This window comes from Octodon degus, unplaced genomic scaffold (assembly GCF_000260255.1).
Source record: "Octodon degus isolate 3935 unplaced genomic scaffold, OctDeg1.0 scaffold00083, whole genome shotgun sequence".
Taxonomy (NCBI): Eukaryota; Metazoa; Chordata; class Mammalia; order Rodentia; family Octodontidae; genus Octodon; species Octodon degus.
In genome coordinates this window covers 8,444,705-8,463,129 of record NW_004524659.1, presented here as the reverse complement: position 1 = coordinate 8,463,129, position 18,425 = coordinate 8,444,705, and the positions used below count along the sequence as shown (strand labels likewise).

General features: G+C 47.9%; 1 protein-coding gene across 1 annotated transcript; it reads right to left on the bottom strand.

Moving 5' to 3' along the window:
- Window positions 1-7,181: 7,181 nt before the first annotated feature.
- Upk1a (uroplakin 1A) lies at window positions 7,182-17,036 on the bottom strand. Its single transcript, XM_004636737.2, has 7 exons — window positions 16,926-17,036; window positions 14,721-14,921; window positions 11,227-11,301; window positions 11,028-11,135; window positions 9,148-9,327; window positions 7,661-7,744; window positions 7,182-7,583 (listed from the first exon to the last, which is right to left on the bottom strand). Exons 1-7 carry the CDS (start codon window positions 17,028-17,030, stop codon window positions 7,539-7,541), a joined length of 798 nt encoding a protein of 265 aa, XP_004636794.2. The 5' UTR covers window positions 17,031-17,036; the 3' UTR covers window positions 7,182-7,538.
- Between the last annotated feature and the right edge of the window lie 1,389 nt (window positions 17,037-18,425).

Here is an 18,425-nt window from a genome sequence, read left to right as displayed (position 1 = left end):
CCCCCCCCCCCAGCCCTGGGGTTACAGGCATGTGCCACCATGCCTGGTCTCTGTGGCCAGCTCAGGGTTCCTGGGGGAGGGGCTGGCATGGCTTGTGTTATATAAGGGATCGAACCCTGGGCCCTGAGCTTGCTGAAGCAGGCACTCGGTCCACTGAGCTATTTTGTCAGCCCTAATAGTTTTTAATATTCTGTTCTTGTGTTAAATTTCTGAAACCTTGACTATGATATACCTTGGTGTAGAGACTACTTTTAATTGTAGCTAATTGGAGTTCTATATGCTTCACTTATTTGTATGTCTAATTCTTTTTCCTTGCTTGGGAACTTTTCTGCCTTTATTTCTGTGCACAGCTTTGTTATGCCATTTGTGCTGTCTGCTGCTTTCTAATTGACTTTGATTAATCTTGTGCTGTTCTTTGCATCATCTGGAAGCTGTTGGGTTGGCTTTTCATACTCCTCACTATTTTTAAGAAATCTTTCTTTTCATGGTTGCTAACCACAAGTCTTCTATGTCTGAGATTCTCTTTTCACATTGCCTCATTCTGTTGTGTATACTTTCCACAGAATTTTTAATCTCCTGGATATCTGTTTAGTGGATCCCATTTCTTTTCTACGTCGGGTGTCCATGGTTCCCATCATTTTCCTAAGCTTCTCTATTTTTTATTTGTATCTACTCTAAAGTCACTGACTATGTCTTTCAGTATGGTCACCATTTCTGTAGTTATCTGAGGAATTCTTTCAGATTTGATATTTTTTTCAAGAGACTCATTCATCTCTTCTGTTACTTCCACTGTTACTGCTTCAGAGAGCACAGGTGGGTGACTTTCAGATTGTTCCTTTGATCCCTACCTCCACCTGCCTTACCAGACCCGCCCTTAAGGCAGCCTGAGCCAGCCCCCAGCCCCTCCCCAAAATCCTTTATATTGTTCATGTCCCTGCTCCCTTGGTTTGCTGGGGTTGCATTTTATTTAAATGCCTTCTTATTTTCTATTTTTTAAAGTTTAATTTCTGGGATGATGCTTGCAACTTGTTTATAGTGAGTAGCTTTATTGCTAGTATTTAGAGCCCTTAGGTAATGACTACTTCTCAACTATATCCTCCATGTGTAGGAGACTTTTTTTTTTTTTTTTTTGGTCTTTTTGAGACAGGGTCTTGTTATGCAGTTCAGGCTGGCCTTGAGCTCACTTTGTAACCTAGGCTGGTCTCAAACTTGCAGTGATCCTGACTCAGCCTCCCAAGTGCTGGGATTACAAATGTGCACCACCATGCCTGGGAGGTTTTGTATTTTGGGTCTGTTGCAAGATCCTACCTCTTCAGTTTATAGGAGATGAAAAGAGTTGGCTACTTGGCCCAGCCCCTGGTTCATTGGCACTGACCTATAGAATTGTTTATGATCCTTAGGCAATTTGAGTCTTGGTATGCCAGGAAGAACAACTGATTAGGACAATATGTCACCTTGGCTAAAGTGGTACAATCAGCACTAATAATAGTGTCAAACACAGCATGGAGAATGACAAGCTGGGGCAACTATTAGTTTGCCACCTTTAATCATATGAACTAGATTTGTGGTTATATAACAAAATCTAAAGCAAACCAGAAAATTGTATACTGTAAATAAGCCCTCAAAATGATGATTTAACCCTCAGGGGAGAAAATTTAAAAGGGCTTCGGGGGAAAAATAGAGAAATAGAAGAGGAAGAGGTTAGAAGCAAGGCCAGAGGACAAAAGAAGAGCACACAAACTTTGGGAAACCAGTGAAGCAGATGGAGCAAAGAGAGAAGGAAGAAGTAAAAAGAGCAACTGGGTAGAAGAACAATGAAAGGACTAGAAATCATGTCCTTACTCATAAAACAAGAACAATCAAGAAAAACAAAATAAAACCAAAACAAAATCAAGAAAAGAACAAAGGGGCTGGTGAGATAGCTCAGCGATCTAAAGCACCTGCTTAGGCAAGTTTAGGCAAGCTCTGAGGGACCACAGTTTGATCTTCAGCACCACATGTTTCACCAGCCCTGCCCGCAGGGTGGGCTGGCCACCCCCCCAAAAAAAAGAAAGAAAAAAAAATATCTATTTCAAGGCATGTCTCTGCTGTCACTGGTAGACAATGTAGATGTAAAGAGTCTCTTTCCGAGTTGTTTAATCTTAGGAAGCCAACCATAGCTCTATGGCTCTGGATTGGATAATCCCAGCAAGACATCACCTTCAGTTCTACTAATGTTCAGGCTGGTTTCTGACTGTGAAGCTGGAAGCTGATTTGCTCAGCCTGTAACTCTTTGTGCCTCCTGCTGATTTGGACTCAGCTCCCTGACCTCCTGCTGAGTTGAATTTGGCAGTTTCACTCTGACTCTGGGAGCTGCTAGATGCAGGCCGCACATAGCTGTTCTGAGTTCGGAGCTCAGTTGCACCCTCTCCAAGATGGCTAGTGGCCAGTCATGCACACCCAGGGGACATCTGAACCTGAGTAACTCACCAGCCAATACCATCTTTTGCATCCACGGCTCTGTTACACTGGTGCATTTCTCTGTGGAGGCTACTAGAGTCACAGAACTTACCATTCATCTGCAGGTTTGAACCACCTTTCATATACATTGAGTCAAGGCTCAGGAAGAAAGTGTCACTTGCTACCTTCTGCTTCATAAAAGTCTCTCTTCATTCTCCCTGAGGGCTTCAATTCTTACTTCAGCTGCTTCCTAGGTCCTGGACACTCACTTTCCTCCTTCTTTTCTTCCTCAAGTGTCTGGGCACCAAATCCAGAGGCTGTTTACTCTGCTGCTTACCACTTTGCCATCTTTCTAGAAGTCCTCTCAAACCTCTCTCTCTCTCTCTCTCTCTCTCTCTCTCTCTCTCTCTCTCTCTCTCTGAGACAGGATTTCACTATGCAGTTTAGGCTGGACTTATACTCACTTTATAGCCCTGGCAGCCATCAAACATTGGTTATCCTCCTGCCTTAGCCTCCTGAGTGCTGGGATTAAGGCATGTACCTCTCAAACATTCTTACAAGACTTCCTATCAAACTAAGTGTGATGCACACCTGTAATATCAGCTACTTTGGAGGCTGAGGCAGGAGATTCAAAAGTTCAACATCAGCCAGGACAACATAGTAAAACCCTAGTTCAAAATACATTAAAAAATTAAAAGGTCTGGGAATATAGAGCAACTGTAGAGTGCTTGCCTACCATGCATGAGATCCTGGGTTCAAAAAGACCCTATGCCAAATAAGTCATATTAACTCTAACATATATGAGCCCCAGAATCTGGCAGTCTCTTGGTGAAAGCACCATGAATTTTCCAATGGGACTTTACTTTCACAGGTGCAAACATCAAAGAAATGACCAAGAAAATGAAGAGATAACCCACAGTGTAGGAAAATTCTTTTACTATTACTCAAAGGACTCGTATCTAGAATATATAAAGAACTCAGAAAAATCAGACCCCCCCTTAAATTCAAAGGCCCAGTTGAAAAGTGGGCATCTGAAATGAACAGCTATTTCATAAATGATGAATTATAAGTAGCAAATAAATATACGAAAAAAATGTTCAACATCATTGGTCATTTGAGCGATGCAAATTAACACAGTACTGAGATTCCATCTCACTCTAGAAAGAATGGACAGAAGGAATAGGGCTTAAAGAAAAGAGTGAAAGGAAAACAATGGAAACAAAATTTTGTAAACTGGGAGGGAAAGAATGGTTGAAGGGAATAGAGGGAAATAGGAAAAAAGGATTAAGACATATTATGTACAGGTACCAATTCTCTATGATGAATCTGATCTTTATGTATTGCAAAAACATAACAATAAAAATTAATTTGAAAAAGTGAAAATATTTGTGTCTGTTATGGATTGTGATTGGATGTCCTCCCAAAGTCTCATACAGTCACGGTGGTGCTTTTCCAGAGGTGGCTGGATCTAGGGTGTGTCATGTGGAGGGCTACCTGAGCAGCTGTCCTTGAAAAAAGAGTGACTGTCTCCATTTTGGCTGAGTCTGACCCTATTTCCTTGTAATTATATGTAGAGAGCTGGCTAGGACTCCTCTTTATCCTTCAATTGGCCTTACCCAATGTATATTGGTCTAGCTGAGGTGCTGGTGATAGTCTTTGAAAGTGGTATGTGTATTTCCCTGGTAACCTACGCCTGCTGCTCTCTAATGTGAGCAGGGTCCAGACAGAACAAAGAGCCAGTGCTTTGCACTGCCAGCTGGGATCTAGCCTCGATATAGAGGCTATGACTTCCTGGAGCTTGAAAGATTACATCATAGCTGAAGCACCAGACCCCCAAAATTTTAGATACTATCTCAATAGAATAATGCAAATTACTTTCATTGCATCTGGCAAAGGTAAATATAGGCCACCTACCTAGCTCAGCTCACAGTACTCACCTACTTCCCACAATTCTCAGTCATTCCTCCTCAAGTCATTCCTCCTCCACTGAATAAAACCTGGGTACGGCCCTGGGTCAGCTTCTTGGTTCCAGAAAGCCATCTTCGTGGCTGGACTCAGGGCCCCTTGGCTCCCCAATAATTATAAATATGTTTTAGTGTCTTTACTTTCGCCATGGGTTGCACTGGGAGTGGTAGATTGGAATACTTTGTGGGATTCCAATAACATATCTTTGGGATTAAAAATATTGACTTCTTGGATGGAGGCGAGAACCTGGAGGGGACTCCTATAGTGTCATACTGGAATTGGTTCATGGTTCAAGGCTTGATCAAGGTTCCCGGAATGAAGGGTGTGAATGCTGCTTCCCTGAGTAGACTGAATAAGATACAAGAGAGAGAGCTGTGCCCTTGCTTGCATTGCTACCTTCTGCCCGACGGGAACTGTTTCTCCTCTGTGATGCCTTCTGCATGTCACCCTGCCTTGGGGCCAGCCAGCAATGGACTGAAACGTTTACAAACTGCGAGCTGAATAAAGCTTTTTTCCTTTAACTTTGGCGACCAGGTATTTTATCTCAGCAGCAAGACAAATAACTAAGAAAGAGTCACTCTGATGAATCAACTTCCCTATGTTGAGAATGGGTAGGCCAATGGGTAGGCCACAAGATAGTTGCAGCCCCAACAAGCAATTTATTTTGTTCTAGTAACAGAGGTGTGGAGAAAACCCATGACGCAAAGGTCTTGTGTTTCTTTAGCTCTGAAACTGGTGTCCCCGCGGGGTGAGTAGGGACTGCTACAACCCGATTTTACAGAGGGACACACTGAGGCTCAGTGTGGTGGGGGCTGGCGGGAAGCGGTGCTGCCTCTTTGCTTCTTTTTTTTTTTTTTTTTTGTGGAACTGGGAATTGAACTCAGGCCCTTGTTCTTGCCAGGCAAGCGCTTATTCTACTGAGCCATCTCCCCAGCCCCTCTTTGCTTCTTGAGAATCTGAGTCACAGCCTGCAGCAGTGAACTTGCTCATGAGGGGGACATACCTTTTCTGAAAAAATAGGTAGCGATGGGAACGTTTCTCTGACATGCTTATCAGCTGGTCAACTATGTGCCTAGTGATGGGGAACAAATTTTATTCCAGGGACTTCAGAAAAGCCAGTTAGGCCAGTTAGCCTACAAGGACTTTTGTTTGTTCTTATATGATATTTATCATGTCTAAGTGGTTTAAAACAAAAATACCAAAAAAAAAAAAAAAAAAAAACCCAAATACAAACTGATTTGTAAAGTTAATCTATATATTTTTCGTTTTTTTAGTAATCTCTTTATCAGTTTTTGGTTTTGAAAAGTAAGAAAAGATCTTTATAAAAATTGCTTCAAACATTACATTGTTATCTATGGCATGAAAATTCCTCCTCTTTCCCCTACTCCTCATGAAAGCCTGGGATATGGATGTATAATTATTATCAGAATGAAAGCATTTCATTGCCACGTTCAGCTCTTTATGTTTTTTAAATTTTGACAAAAAAAAAAAAAGATGTCCTGTGACACAGCTTTACTCTGGAAAACATTGTGACCATTTGAGTAGATTTACAGATTTTTTTTTTTTTTTTTGATTCACAGATATTGACTTGGAAAAAGAATCACAGTACAGCTCTGGTGAGAAGCAAGCAGCAGAGCAACTGGTGTTGTTCTGCTTTGTTTTGGCTTTGGAAGTGGGAATTGATCTCAAGGGCTTTGCACTGAGTCACGCCCCCAAGCCTTCTTTAAGAAAAGGGAAAAAAAGCTCTTTTTTTTTTTTTTTAAATTGAGACAAGGTTTTGCTAAATTGCTAAACTGTCCAGGCTAGGCTTGAACTTTCGATCTTTCTGCTTCAGTCTCCCAGAGGAAAAACAGTATTAAGTATAACTCCATTAAACACACACACATACACACACATATATCTATATCTATATCTATGTGTATAGGAATACAAAAAAAAAATATATATATATATATATATGCCTTTAGAAGGCCAAAAATGATATTTATATTCATTTTTAAAAAAATCTAGTCAGGCCGCGGAGATGGTTCAGTGGAATAAGTGCTTCCCTGGCAAGCATAAGGGCCTGAGTTCAATCCCCGGTCCCGCAAAAAAAAAAAAAAAATCTAGTCTTAGTAGCAATTATTTAATGATTTAGAACAGGTTGTGGGGAGAGGAGATGCTGGGGTATAGAATATGGAATGCTTCCACTTCTAAATTTATTATTATTATCATTATTATTATTATTGAAATGTATTTGGTACAGGGTCTCACTATGCAGCTTGGCCTTGAAGTGGTCCTTCTGTTTTCAGCCTCACCAGTGCTGGAATTACAAGTGTGCACCACCATGCCCAGTCTTGGTTGCCGGCTCAGTGCAACCTAGAGTTTGGAATGGAGTGGGGAATCGAACCCTGGTCCCTGAGCTTGCCTAACCGGGCACTTAGTCTGCTGAGCTATTTTGCCAGCCCTTAAAAGTATTATTTTTTAAATAGGTAAATTAAAAACTAGTTTTGTTTCTCTAATTGTCCCCCCAGTCTTTTGAACAACATCATCATTGCTATTTGGCTTCTGAAAAGGGCTTCCTATGTAGTTCCGATGGGTCTTGAACACGTGATGCTGTCCAGGCTGGCCTCTGACTCATGGTGACCGAACTCCAGATCCAGACATGCCTGAACCCAACGCTTCTCACTCAGTGATGTGAACCAGACCATTCCAGTGTCCGGTGGGCTTCTGCCACCTCCAGTGGGAATGTTCTTGTCCATTCAGCCTTGCCCCAGAAGAAAACAAATTCACCCATCCGTTCTCAATCCGTCTGTATTTATTGAGCATCCAGTCCTTGCTCAGTCATGTACTGAGCGATGGTGGGGACAGAAGTGACTGTGACAGAATGTGTCCCTATTCGCATGGCAATCCCAGTCTGCAAAAGCTTAGACAGATAATCCCAAACTAGTTGGGAACACTGGTAACACCTGACACACAGAAGGAGCCCAGGGAGGGACAGGGAGGAGCTGAGACCAGGTGGGGTCTAGGGACCTAGACACAGAAGGGCCAAGAGGGAGGTGGGCAGGGAGGGGGTGAAGCAGCGGTGCAGGCCCAGTGGGAGGAGGCAGGAGGCCCAGAGGCTGTAGAGCACGTGTGGTTCTGTCTCTCGTCCCTCAGAGCGTGGTGTAGAGATACATAGCTATCAGCATCACAGGCAGCTGGGGAGAAGGCAGTGAGGCGGGGGTGCCCAGCCCTTTCCTGCTCCCCTCTTGTCCCACAGGCTCCCACCTCTTACCGTCCACATCAAGATGGCAAACCCGAACCATGAGATTCCCCATGTGTAGCTGTCGATGGCATGGCCAATGTGCTCGAAGCAGCCCTGGGTGAGGAGAGCTGTGATTGGAGAAGACGCCCAGGAGGCTGGCAGGCTGGCAGTCAAAGGCCAGTCACTGTGCACCTCTGGGCATGTCACTTCTTTCCTTGAGCCTCAGTTTCCCCACCTGAGCAAGGGGGATCACTGCAGTGTCTCCATCACAGGGAAGTTCCAGGGGCCTGGGAGGTGATGCTGAACCCAAGAGCAAGGGTTTGCCACTAACCCTTGGCTTTAGTTTGGTTCTGACCCCTGCTCATTTATAGATGGGGCCTTTTGTGCAGCCCCTGCCCTGGCTTGGGGCTCGTGCTCTGATGACTGCTGGAGGCCAGCTCTGCCATCCTAGGCAGTGGGGCCTAGTAGGACTCTGCCCCTCGGGGTCTCAGCTTCCCCATCTGTGAAGGGGCAATCCTGAGAGCGTGGTGAGGATCCCATGAGATGACGCAAGGGTGCGATCTGCGGTGAGGCGGGCGTGAGCGTGACGGTCCTCTCCTGCACGGCTATGGCTTGCTGCCCCCTTTGCAGGACAACTAACCTAAGTTGTGCTACTGTAGGGCCTCCAAGCAACCAGAAGCAGCCAGAGAGGCTGGTGGGACCAGTTCTTTTCCTAACTGCCCTCCCTTTTTCTTTTAGTCAGTACTGGGACTGAACCCAGGTCCCTTGCACTGAGCTACATCCTCAGCCCTTGTTACTTATTTGTTTTTGTTTTTTTTTGGCGGAACCGGGAATTGAACTCAGGCCCTTGCGCTTGCCAGGGAAGCACTCATGCTACTGAGCCATCTCCCCAGCCCCTAATTTCTTTATTAATTTATTTGCAGCCCTTCTTAAAAACAATTTTTTAAATTTTGAGACAGGGTCTCAGTAGGTTGCTCAGACTGATCAAACTTTCAATCCTCCTGTCTCTGCCTGCCAACGTGCTACGTTCTTAGTCTTCTCCCTGATTCTGAGCAGGCCTTGCATAGTTAAAGAACTCTTTGGGGCCTGGCTGTCCAAAATAAAATCCCAGCTTCCTGCTTAATTAGTGAGTGACACCTCAGTTTTCTCATTTGTACAATGGGGGCACTGCAATCCTTACCGCATAAGATCGTGATGACGATTAAAAGTGGAAAGCACTGCAAAGAACATGTGGCGTAAAGGAAAAGCTCATCAAACGTGGGTTGTTGCTGGCATTGTGCTGTTGTGGTTGTTGCTGTCATTTTTGGGCAGGCTGGACAAGTTGCAGGAGCCAGGTATGGGTCAGGCGAGAAGAGTGGGGAGAGCAGGGGAAGAGGAGGGAGACAGAGGGGGAGGAGAGAAGGCTGGGGGAGACAGACAGACAGACAGACAGACAGACAGACAGTGGGAGAGAAAAAGTGAGCGAGCACCAGAGAGGGAGCAGAGACAAGGGAAAGATGGAGAGGTGAGGAGCGTACCTTGATGAACAGGTAGTCCATGTGGCCCACTCGACAGCCCTCTTCATTGAGGGGGATAAAGTTTCCTGTCCGGCGACAGCACAGTGGGGGCCAGGGGAACACCACCTCTGGAGTGGCTGCCCGGAAGGTTGATGTGTAGTTCACCCAGTCCATGGGACCAGACGTACCGCAGCACTCTTGCTGGGGAGACAGGTGAAAGTAAGACAGCCTAAGGCTCAGCGTAGAGGGGATGGTCTCACACCTAAGGTCAGCCCAGCAAGCGGAGGCAGGGACGGCCTTTGACATAGCTGGACCCAACCTGCTGGGGACCAGTAAGCTAGGAGAGATTTGGACCAAATCCACACTTGCGACTTTAAAAATCTATTTATTTATTATTATTTGGTACAGGCTCTCGCTACACAGCTCAGACTCGGAGTGGTCCTCCCATCTCAGCACCTCCAGTGCTGGGATTACAGGACTGTACCACCATACCCAGTTTTGGTGGCCAGCTTAGCATGGGGCCAGCACAGCATGTGGTACTGGGGATCAAGCCCAGGTCCTTGTGCTTGCCAGACAGGCCCTTAGACCACTGAGCTGTCTCCCTAGCTTGGCTTGAACTTTTTAAAAAATTATTTTGCTGACAAAAATGAAACAAAAAGACCGATATCTCCATTTTCCTACTCCCAAATGGGTGTATAATTTGTAGCCCCTGGATGACAAAAATATAGGCTGGTCCACACCTGTACTACTGGTACTCTGGGAGGCTGAGGCAAGAGGATCTCAAGTTAGAGCTCAGCCTGGGCAATTTAGTGAGGCCCTGTTAAAATTTTGAAGATAAATAAAAAGGGCTGGGGATGTAACTCAGTGTAAAGACCCTGTGCACAATCCCTAACACCAAAACCAAAACCAAAACAAACAACAACACCCCAACAACCCCCCCAAACAAAACCCCCCAAAAAACCAAAAACAGGCTTGGGCATTCTTCAAACACAGTTTAGCTCTTGGCTAGCTGAGTGACTGATTGAGTTGGGATCTCAGTTTGCTTGCGTCCTTAATTTCTTCCTCTTCTCATGCATATTGCATTGAATTTAAGAATGTGGTGGGGGCGGGGGAGGAGATGGCTCAGTAGGATAAGGGCTTCTCTGGCAAGTGCAAGGGCCTGAGTTCAATCCCAGTTCCACCAAAAAAGAAAAAAAAGTTTGGGCCAGGAAGATGGCTCAGTGGAATAAGCACTTCCCTGGCAAGCTCAAGGACCTGAGTTCAAACCCTGGTTCCACCAAAAAAAAAAAAAAAAAAGGAATGTGGTGTGTGGAGCTCAGTGGCCAGGGTTTGGATCCTTCTAGTTCTGGGACGCATCAGCTATATGACCCCACAACAGCCAGCAACCTCTGGCCTCAGCTTCCTATGGATAAAAAGCTGATCTCCCTCAAGGCGCGGTTGTGAGTTATATAAATTTTGCGAATGTGCTCAACAGTGCTTAGTGCACGGGTGCTGTTATGGCTATTGTTATCATTATTGCCATGGGGTGGTATGGGTCTAGAATGCCAGGTACAAAATCTAGCTCTGCCACTTACCAATCATGTGGTCTTTGGCAGGTGACTTTCCCTTTCTGAGCCTGTTCACGCTCAGAAAATGGTGGTGACCAAAATTCTCTCCCTGCACAGGGACCCAGGAGTGGCCATCTTCCACGCTGTTCCTCATGTAGGAGTGGGCCTAGAGGGATCCCTGTCCATCTCTGTGGGCAGACAGAGCCGCGGGCACTCCCGGAAGCCATGCCCACCTCAATCATGTCTTTTGTTTGCCTGTTTTGTTTCTGTACAGTGCTGGAGGTGCAACCCAGGGCCTGGAACAGGCCAGGCAAGCGCTGCGGCATTGAGCTGCACCAAGGCCCCAGTGCCCACCTCAGTCATGATGCGGTCCCAAAGGCGGGTCAGCTCCTGGCCCTGGTCTGTGTTGGCACTGTAGAAGGTCAGCATCTGCTTGGTGATCAGGGATGGGTTGGACACCATCTGCCGGGGTTGGGAAGAGCAGAGGCCCGCAGGGCTGCAGGGGTGCTGAGGCTGACCCCTCCCCCCACGCCCTTCCGGTGTGCCTGCTCACGTAATCGCGGTGCGTGTAGGATGTGATGCAAGAGGCGCACTCGAAGATGTAGACGATGAGCATCAGCACCAGGTACTGGGGAGAGACACGGGAGGGACAGCAGTCAGGACGCCATGCGTGTGGCCACATCCCACTGAGAAATGGAGCCACGGCGGGGAGAAGAAATGGGATATGTTGGCAGGAGCAGAAAATAGGCTTTTTGCCTCGGGTGTAGGCATTGTAAATGGTCACTTCTGGGTGACAGGTTAAGTCACCCAGCTTTTCCGGATGTCTGAAATATTTTATAATAAAATGTTAAGAGATAAAGATCACAACTGGGTTGGGGAGCCGGGGAGAGGAGAGAGGGTGGTAGGTGTTTGCAGGTGACTGGTGCAGCACAGAAACAGGCAGAAGGAAGAAGGGAAAGGGGCTTTATTTTGTCTGAGGACACGGGAGAGAATGTGGGGAAGGATGAGGAATTTTCTCTCTTGACTAGACAAAGGGAGGCTGAGGCTTTTATGACCTTTTACCAGGGGAGGGGTTTGAAGGGGATGTTTAGATATACCTGAGAAACTGATTGTGGTCTTCCCTGAGGCAGTGGGAAGGGTGGAAGTAAATTATGTCCTGGGCTTAATTGGAGAAGAAGGGGGAGTGGTCTTGGGGAAGATGGGCTTTGTTTAAGGGCTTCGGCCCTATTAGATGACCACCATAATGATTTTAGCAATTCATACTAAACCGCCAGAACCCATCAGGGGAGGAGAGGCGAATGAGATGATCGATATCAACTGCTGCACTGAGACACAGATGGGGGGACCGGTAGATAGGTTTTGTTCTGTTTTCATCCTTTTGAGACAGGGTCTTGCTATGGCAGCTCAGGTTGTCCTTGAACTCATTTTGTAGCCCAGGCTGGCCTTGAATTTGCAATGATCCTTCTGCCTCAGCTTGCCGAGTGCCAGGATTACAGGGATGCGCCACCATACCCGGTAGGATTGGTAGATACGAAGGAACTAGGGTGAATTTTGCCAGATACGTCCTTGGTATGGAGGACTAAACAAGGCTCCATAGTTGTTCTCTCACGAAAATTCTTTCCCTGTCCCCTCACCCTCACCTTCACCCTTACTGCAACAGGAGCTTGGGTGTGGGCGAGAGTGCTCGCCTGAGAGATGGGGCTGTGTTATGTAAAACGGCCGGCTGCGTTCACACGATGTCCTTAGTGCGCAGAGAAATGTGTGCTCTAGTATTGAGGGGCAGAGGACTCACTATCTCGAATGTGCCTCAGGAAGAATGTGGCTGGGCAGAGGGGTGGTGCACTGAGTTGAGACCTGCTGACTGGCACACTGGGTTCCAAATGCAGCTCACTCTGCTTTATGTTTTGCATTTCCCATAATAATTTTTAAAAATATTCTGCGTCTTTGTTAATGATAAACTTATAGGGGAGCCAGGCATGCATTTTTTTTTAAAACTAGTTAGGTGAAATGTAGTTTAAAAAATTGTTTTTTTTTTTTTTTGGCGGAAATGGAGATTGAATTCAGACCCTTGCGCTTGCCAGGCAAGCCCTTATTCTACTGAGCCATCTCCCCGGTCCCTGGTTAAATCTTTATACCTGAAAATTAAATGCAGCCAGTGCTTGGGAAGCTGGGGCAGGAGGATTGCTGTGAGTTTGAGCCCAGCCTGAGTTGCATAGTGAGTTCAAGGTCAGCTTAAACTATGTTTGTTTTTTTTTTAATTTCAGTATTAAGGACTGAACTCAGGACCCTGCGCTAGCCAGGCAAGTGCTTGTTCTACTGAGCTATCTCCCTGGCCCCTAAACTATGTAGGAGACCCTGTCCCCAAAAAAGGATAAGAAATATAAAAAGGAAAGAAAGAAAAGAGAAGGAGAGAAAAGGGAAGAAGGTGGGGAAAGAGGACCCTTTTCATAGCTACCTTTCTCTTTCTCTTTCTTTCTTTTTTTTGTCTTTCTTTCATCTTTATGTTATTTTTTTGGTGCTGGTGGTGGCACTGGGGATTAAAACCAAAACCTTTGCACTGCTACATCACAGCTCTGTTTACTTATTTTAAATTTTGAGGTCAGGTCTTGCTAAGTCAGTAAGTTGCCCAAGCTGGGCTCCAGTGTGTGGATCCTCCTGCCTCAGCCTCCCGGAGTGCTAGGATTGCAGGTGTGCACGCCACGCCTGGTTCCATAGCTCCATTTTCCTTAGGCTACTGCCAAGTCCTGTAAGGCCCACCAGGTTAGCCACCTAGCTTGTCCCCCTTCTCCCCTTTTCCTCCCCTCTGTGTTCTCCCCACTTGTCTGCTCTCAGTTCCTCCCACTCCCTCATCTCCTCCTCACCCCACTGTAGCCATGCTGGGCTCCTGGTCCCTCTGGTCTCAAGGCCTTTGCTCTGGCTGATGCCCTGTCCTGAACTGTTCCACTGGTGTAGAGAGGTGCCTGGCTCACTCATCACCAGGGCTGCTGCTTCCTCTGGCCAGGGCTCTGGGTCTCCCTCACTCCTACCTCCCTTCCTATACTCATGTGTCAAAGCCTGGGGGTGGGAGGGGGCTTGGCTCATGTTTCCTGCTCAATCAACATTTGCTCACTGAATGAGTAGTGTGGGGAGTCTGAAAGGCCCCCTACCCCTACCTCCTGTAGAGAAACACAGCATGGCCTTTGTGTCTGAAGAGGCTGCACCGGCTTCCCTGCTCTGCCAACCACCTGGGAGAGGCCATTGGTTTCTCTTAGCCTCACTTTCTCCATTTGGTAAATGGGTCAAAAAGTACTAATTGCAGAGGGTTCTGGGAGGACCAAGGAAGCTCACTTTCTAAAGTTATTGATATGTATGGGTTGGCAGAGATTAAGAGCATGGGCTCAAAAGTGGAACTGTTCAAGTTCAATTTTGTTTTTGCAGTGGTGGTTTTGTGAGACAAGGTCTCACCATGGAGCCTGGGCTGGCCTTGAACTTACAGCGATCCTCTTGCCTCAGCCTCCCCAGTACTGGGGTTACAGGTGTGCACCACTATGTTCTGCTGCTCAGTTTAAACTGGCTGTGCCATTTGCTGCTGGTGTGACGTCACCTCTCTGAGCCTTGGTTTCTATCTCTGCCAAATGGGGTCATGTGGATGACAGTGACCACAGTTCCTCATGGCAGGCAGCGAGGGGCAAATCCATGCAAGCCATCTGACTCCTGGCCCGTGGGTGGGACCTATTAAGGGGTAGCTGCAGCTGTGTCCTACTGGCCAAGACTCATGAGCACACACTGAGGAGACCAGCTAATTGGGGTTCAACCCTTAGCCCTGCTGCTTGAGCTGTCTTGCTGTGCAGCACTTCCCTCCATCACCCAAATCTGTTTCCTTTGTACAAGGGGGTAATGCCTGAGCGTGAGCTACAGGACCACAGGACAATGACACGAAGTGATGCCTGTGAGGCCTGAGGGAGGTGCCATGTGGGTAGCTGCCCGTGCCTGGGTAGCTGGTACCGTGACTGTGGCAGCGCTGTCCCGGCCACCCATCCCCACCCATCCCCCTCTGGGGGGTCTCACTGTGAGGATCATGGACCGGCGGCAGCAGAGCGCTGCTCCCACACCGAAGCTGGCCACCACGAAGAAGGAGAAGCCGCAGAAGATGGCAATCCAAGCGCCAGCGAAGACGTCATCCTTGCCTGAGACGCCCATCAGCGGGTATACACGGTACTGGTCGGCTGTCACCCATACTGTCTCGGCAAACAGGGCCAGGCCTGATAGCTAGATGGAGCAGCTGGTTAGAAACGGTTCCTTCCCTCTTCTGGGCCTCCACTGTCCTCTCAGAGTGGCCCACTCATAAAGTGGGCATGTAATGAATGGCACAGCTCTTGTCCCCCTTGCTAGGCTTGGCAGAAAACAAGGGGAGAGAAAGGATCCGGCTAGAGCCCTGACCCTTACATCCAAGTTGTCAGTTGATTCATCAGGAGAAAGGAGCTGGGCATGGTGGTGCATGCCTGTAACCCTAGAACTCTGGAGGCCAAAGCAAAAGATTGAAAGTTCGAGCCCAGCCTACCCAACTAAGTGAGATTCTGATTTAAAACTGAAACTAAAACTAAATAGCTGGCTGTCATGGCACATGCCTATAATCCCGACCCTCAGGAGGCTGAGGCAGGAAGACTGCAGTGAGTTTGAGGCCAGCCTTAGTTACACAGTGAATTCAAAGTGAGCGTGAATTACATAGTGAGACCCTGTCTTAAAAAATAAACAAACAGCAACAACAAACAAACAAAGGGCTAAGGATTTAGCTCATGAAGGCCCTGGATGAAAGCCCCAGTACAGGAAAAACAAACCAAAAAAAAGGTAATAGAGATGCCACAGGCAAAGCCCGGAGTACATGATGGGCACCAAGGAGATGCAATCTCTCTGAAGTGGAATTCATGGCTTTGGCCACAACAATGATAAATGCATCTTTCATCCTTTGTTCTAGCAAGTCCACCTCCAGCAATCAATCGTGCAGCTGCATGACCCATGCAGGGAAACCACAAATCCCCAAGGCCTGTCCCTGCAGCACTATGATAAAGGGACCAGAGGTCACTCAGTGGTGTGCCATGCAGCTGCCCGAGAGGTCGGGAGATGGTCTCATTCAGATGGACCTAGTGGCTACGTGAGCAGGAGAAAACTAGGAGTACGGAGCAGGATGAGGAACAAGCTGCATGTGGGGCAAGGAAGTGGATAATACAGGCATATGTGTCATGATTTGCTTCAGTTTTTCTGAAAGAAATATCAGAGAAGCTAGAAATCCAGTTACTCATCTGGTGGGCCCTGGGAAACGAGCAGGAAGGAGGGCTTCTCTGTGAAGAACTTTGGCAACAACCTAAGCTACCATTTGTTTCGGAGTACCTGCTGCATGCCAAGCAGCGGTCTGAGGAACTGCTTTATGTGTGAGAATCATTGCTGATCTCACACATAAAGTTGATCTCAATCAAGTTGTAGTGGCATGAGGCTATCTTGGCCAGTAGAAGTAGGATGCGGGTGTGCCCGACTCTCGCAAGCACAATAACCCAAGGACTCATCCTGTCCTCACAGCTTATCCATTTCATCTCCATCTTACAGAGGAGAAAACTGAGGTCCAGAGAGGTTATGTCACCTGCTCCAGGTCCCATGACTAGAAAGGTTGGGATTTGAGCCCAGGCTACCTGGCTCCAGGGCCCGGTACAAACAGTGTCTGTCTGTCTTGCATGACTAGGGATCAAACTGGATATTTTACCAGAAGAGATATATATCTCCATCCTTTTTAAGCTTTTATTTTGAGACAGGGTCTCCCCAAGTTGCCAAGGCTGGGCTCAAATTTTCAACACTCATGATTCAGTCTTCCGAGTAGCTGGGATTACAAGTGTTCTACCAAAGCGAGCCCGCATAGTTTTAAAGCCAATATTCATTACAAGACACTTATTCATCACTGCGGGCCTCTTGTGTGCCCACCCATCACTCTACATTAATGATATATGTATCTATATTATATATCTATATTAATGATAGCCAGCATCCACCTGCACACAATGAGGACATATTCTACAGAGGAGAAAAGAGGCACACAGAAGTCAGGTTCTCCCTTAAAGTCACCTAGTTGGTGAAAGGTCGAACTAGGAGTAAACCAGGGTGTTCTGCCTTGAGACTGACTGCCAAGAACCCACTAGAGTACCAGGCCCTCAGTGCCCACCCCAGCTCAGAGCTGCCACCTCCCAGCACACCCCGAAGGGACTTCCCCAGCGCCGAGTGTCTCACCAGAATAATGATGTTGCCTATGACCAGCAGCCCCACCACAACTGGAGATCCCTTCTCTCCCACTGCTGCTGCTGCTGCTGCTGCTGCTGCTGCTGCAGGTGCCATAGTCCTGCTTGGTACAGATGAGTGGGGGTGAAGCCAGGCAGAGACAGGAAGAGGAGGGAAGACCCAGTTAGATCTCAGTCTCTACTCCACAGCCTAGCTGCCAGGGATGCTCTGCTCTCTGCAAAGTGCCCAGTGCCCCACACCCTGGCAGTGACCCCTTTCACAGCAGGGGACCTAGGCTCAGCCCCAGCAGCCCTGACCGGCACTCAGGCTGGCCTGCCTGCAGTCTCCGCTCCTCCCAGACTCCCAGAGCCCCCTCCTCACCTTCTCTGCCCAAAACCTCTCTGGCCAGCCCCACTCTCAGTGGCTGCCTATATATGCCTAGGTCCCTCCTTAGGCCAGTCCTCAAAGAGGGAGGGAGGAAGGGTGCCCCAAAGCAGAGGACAACAGACCCAGCAGGCAAAGTGGGGAAAATGATTTTATGAGTTCCCTGACCCCCAGGTGACTATAAACCTGAAATTCCAGATTGTGTGACTGCCTGCTCACCTGGGCTGGGTGATGTATTTGTGCATGTGGTCTGTGCTTCCCAGGCTGTTTTGGAGGAAGGGAAGGCGGAGGTGAGCACACCATGAGATACCCCTTTCCCTAAGAAATGGGTTTTCCTAAGAGCAAGAGACTCCTGTGAATCCTTATCTCTGAGCTGCTTCCTCTGCTTTTTGTGACCTGGGGGAAGGTGGCTCCACTTCTCAGCCCAGGAGCCCAGGAAGGGACCTGGTAGCAGGGCAGGACTGAGCTGGACTGAGATGAGAGAAGGGTGGGAGGAGAAGAGGGGAGATGTGGGGAGAGGTGCAGGGAGTTGGTTTTAGGGGCTGAGAAGAGGGTGATGGGTGAGATGGGTGTGCTAGGGGAGTTTAGGGAGAGGATCGTGGAACAGAAGAGGGGAGCTGGGCGTGGTGTACAAGGCCTGTGATACCAGAACTCAGGCTGAAGCAGGACAAAAAACAGGAGGACACATGTTCGAGCCCAGCCTGGGGACTTCTTTGATTTGGCACCATGTCTCAAAATGAAAGAAAGGCTGGGTATTGAACTCAGTGAAAAGACCTTAGGTTCAGCTCCCCACACCTGTCAAAGCGGGGGAGAGTGGAGAAGGGGACACACTGAATAGACGTGGTAGGAGAAAAGCAGTCCGGGCTCCCAGTAAACACACACACACACACACACACACACACACGCTTGAAATCCCAGCCCCCCCCCCCCCCCCATGGGGTGTATTTCTGCCCATTTGAAGAATGGGTGTCCTCAGACTAAGTTCCCAGCAGAGGCGCTACCTGAGCTTGGGTTTTCTGCCAACAGACGAGCGCCCCCGGCGGCCCGCCTCGCCTCCCCAGTAGCGCTCCGAGGCGCCCACGTTCTCTCCGATGGCGCCCCCTACTGCACAGCGCTGTGTCCGCCAGC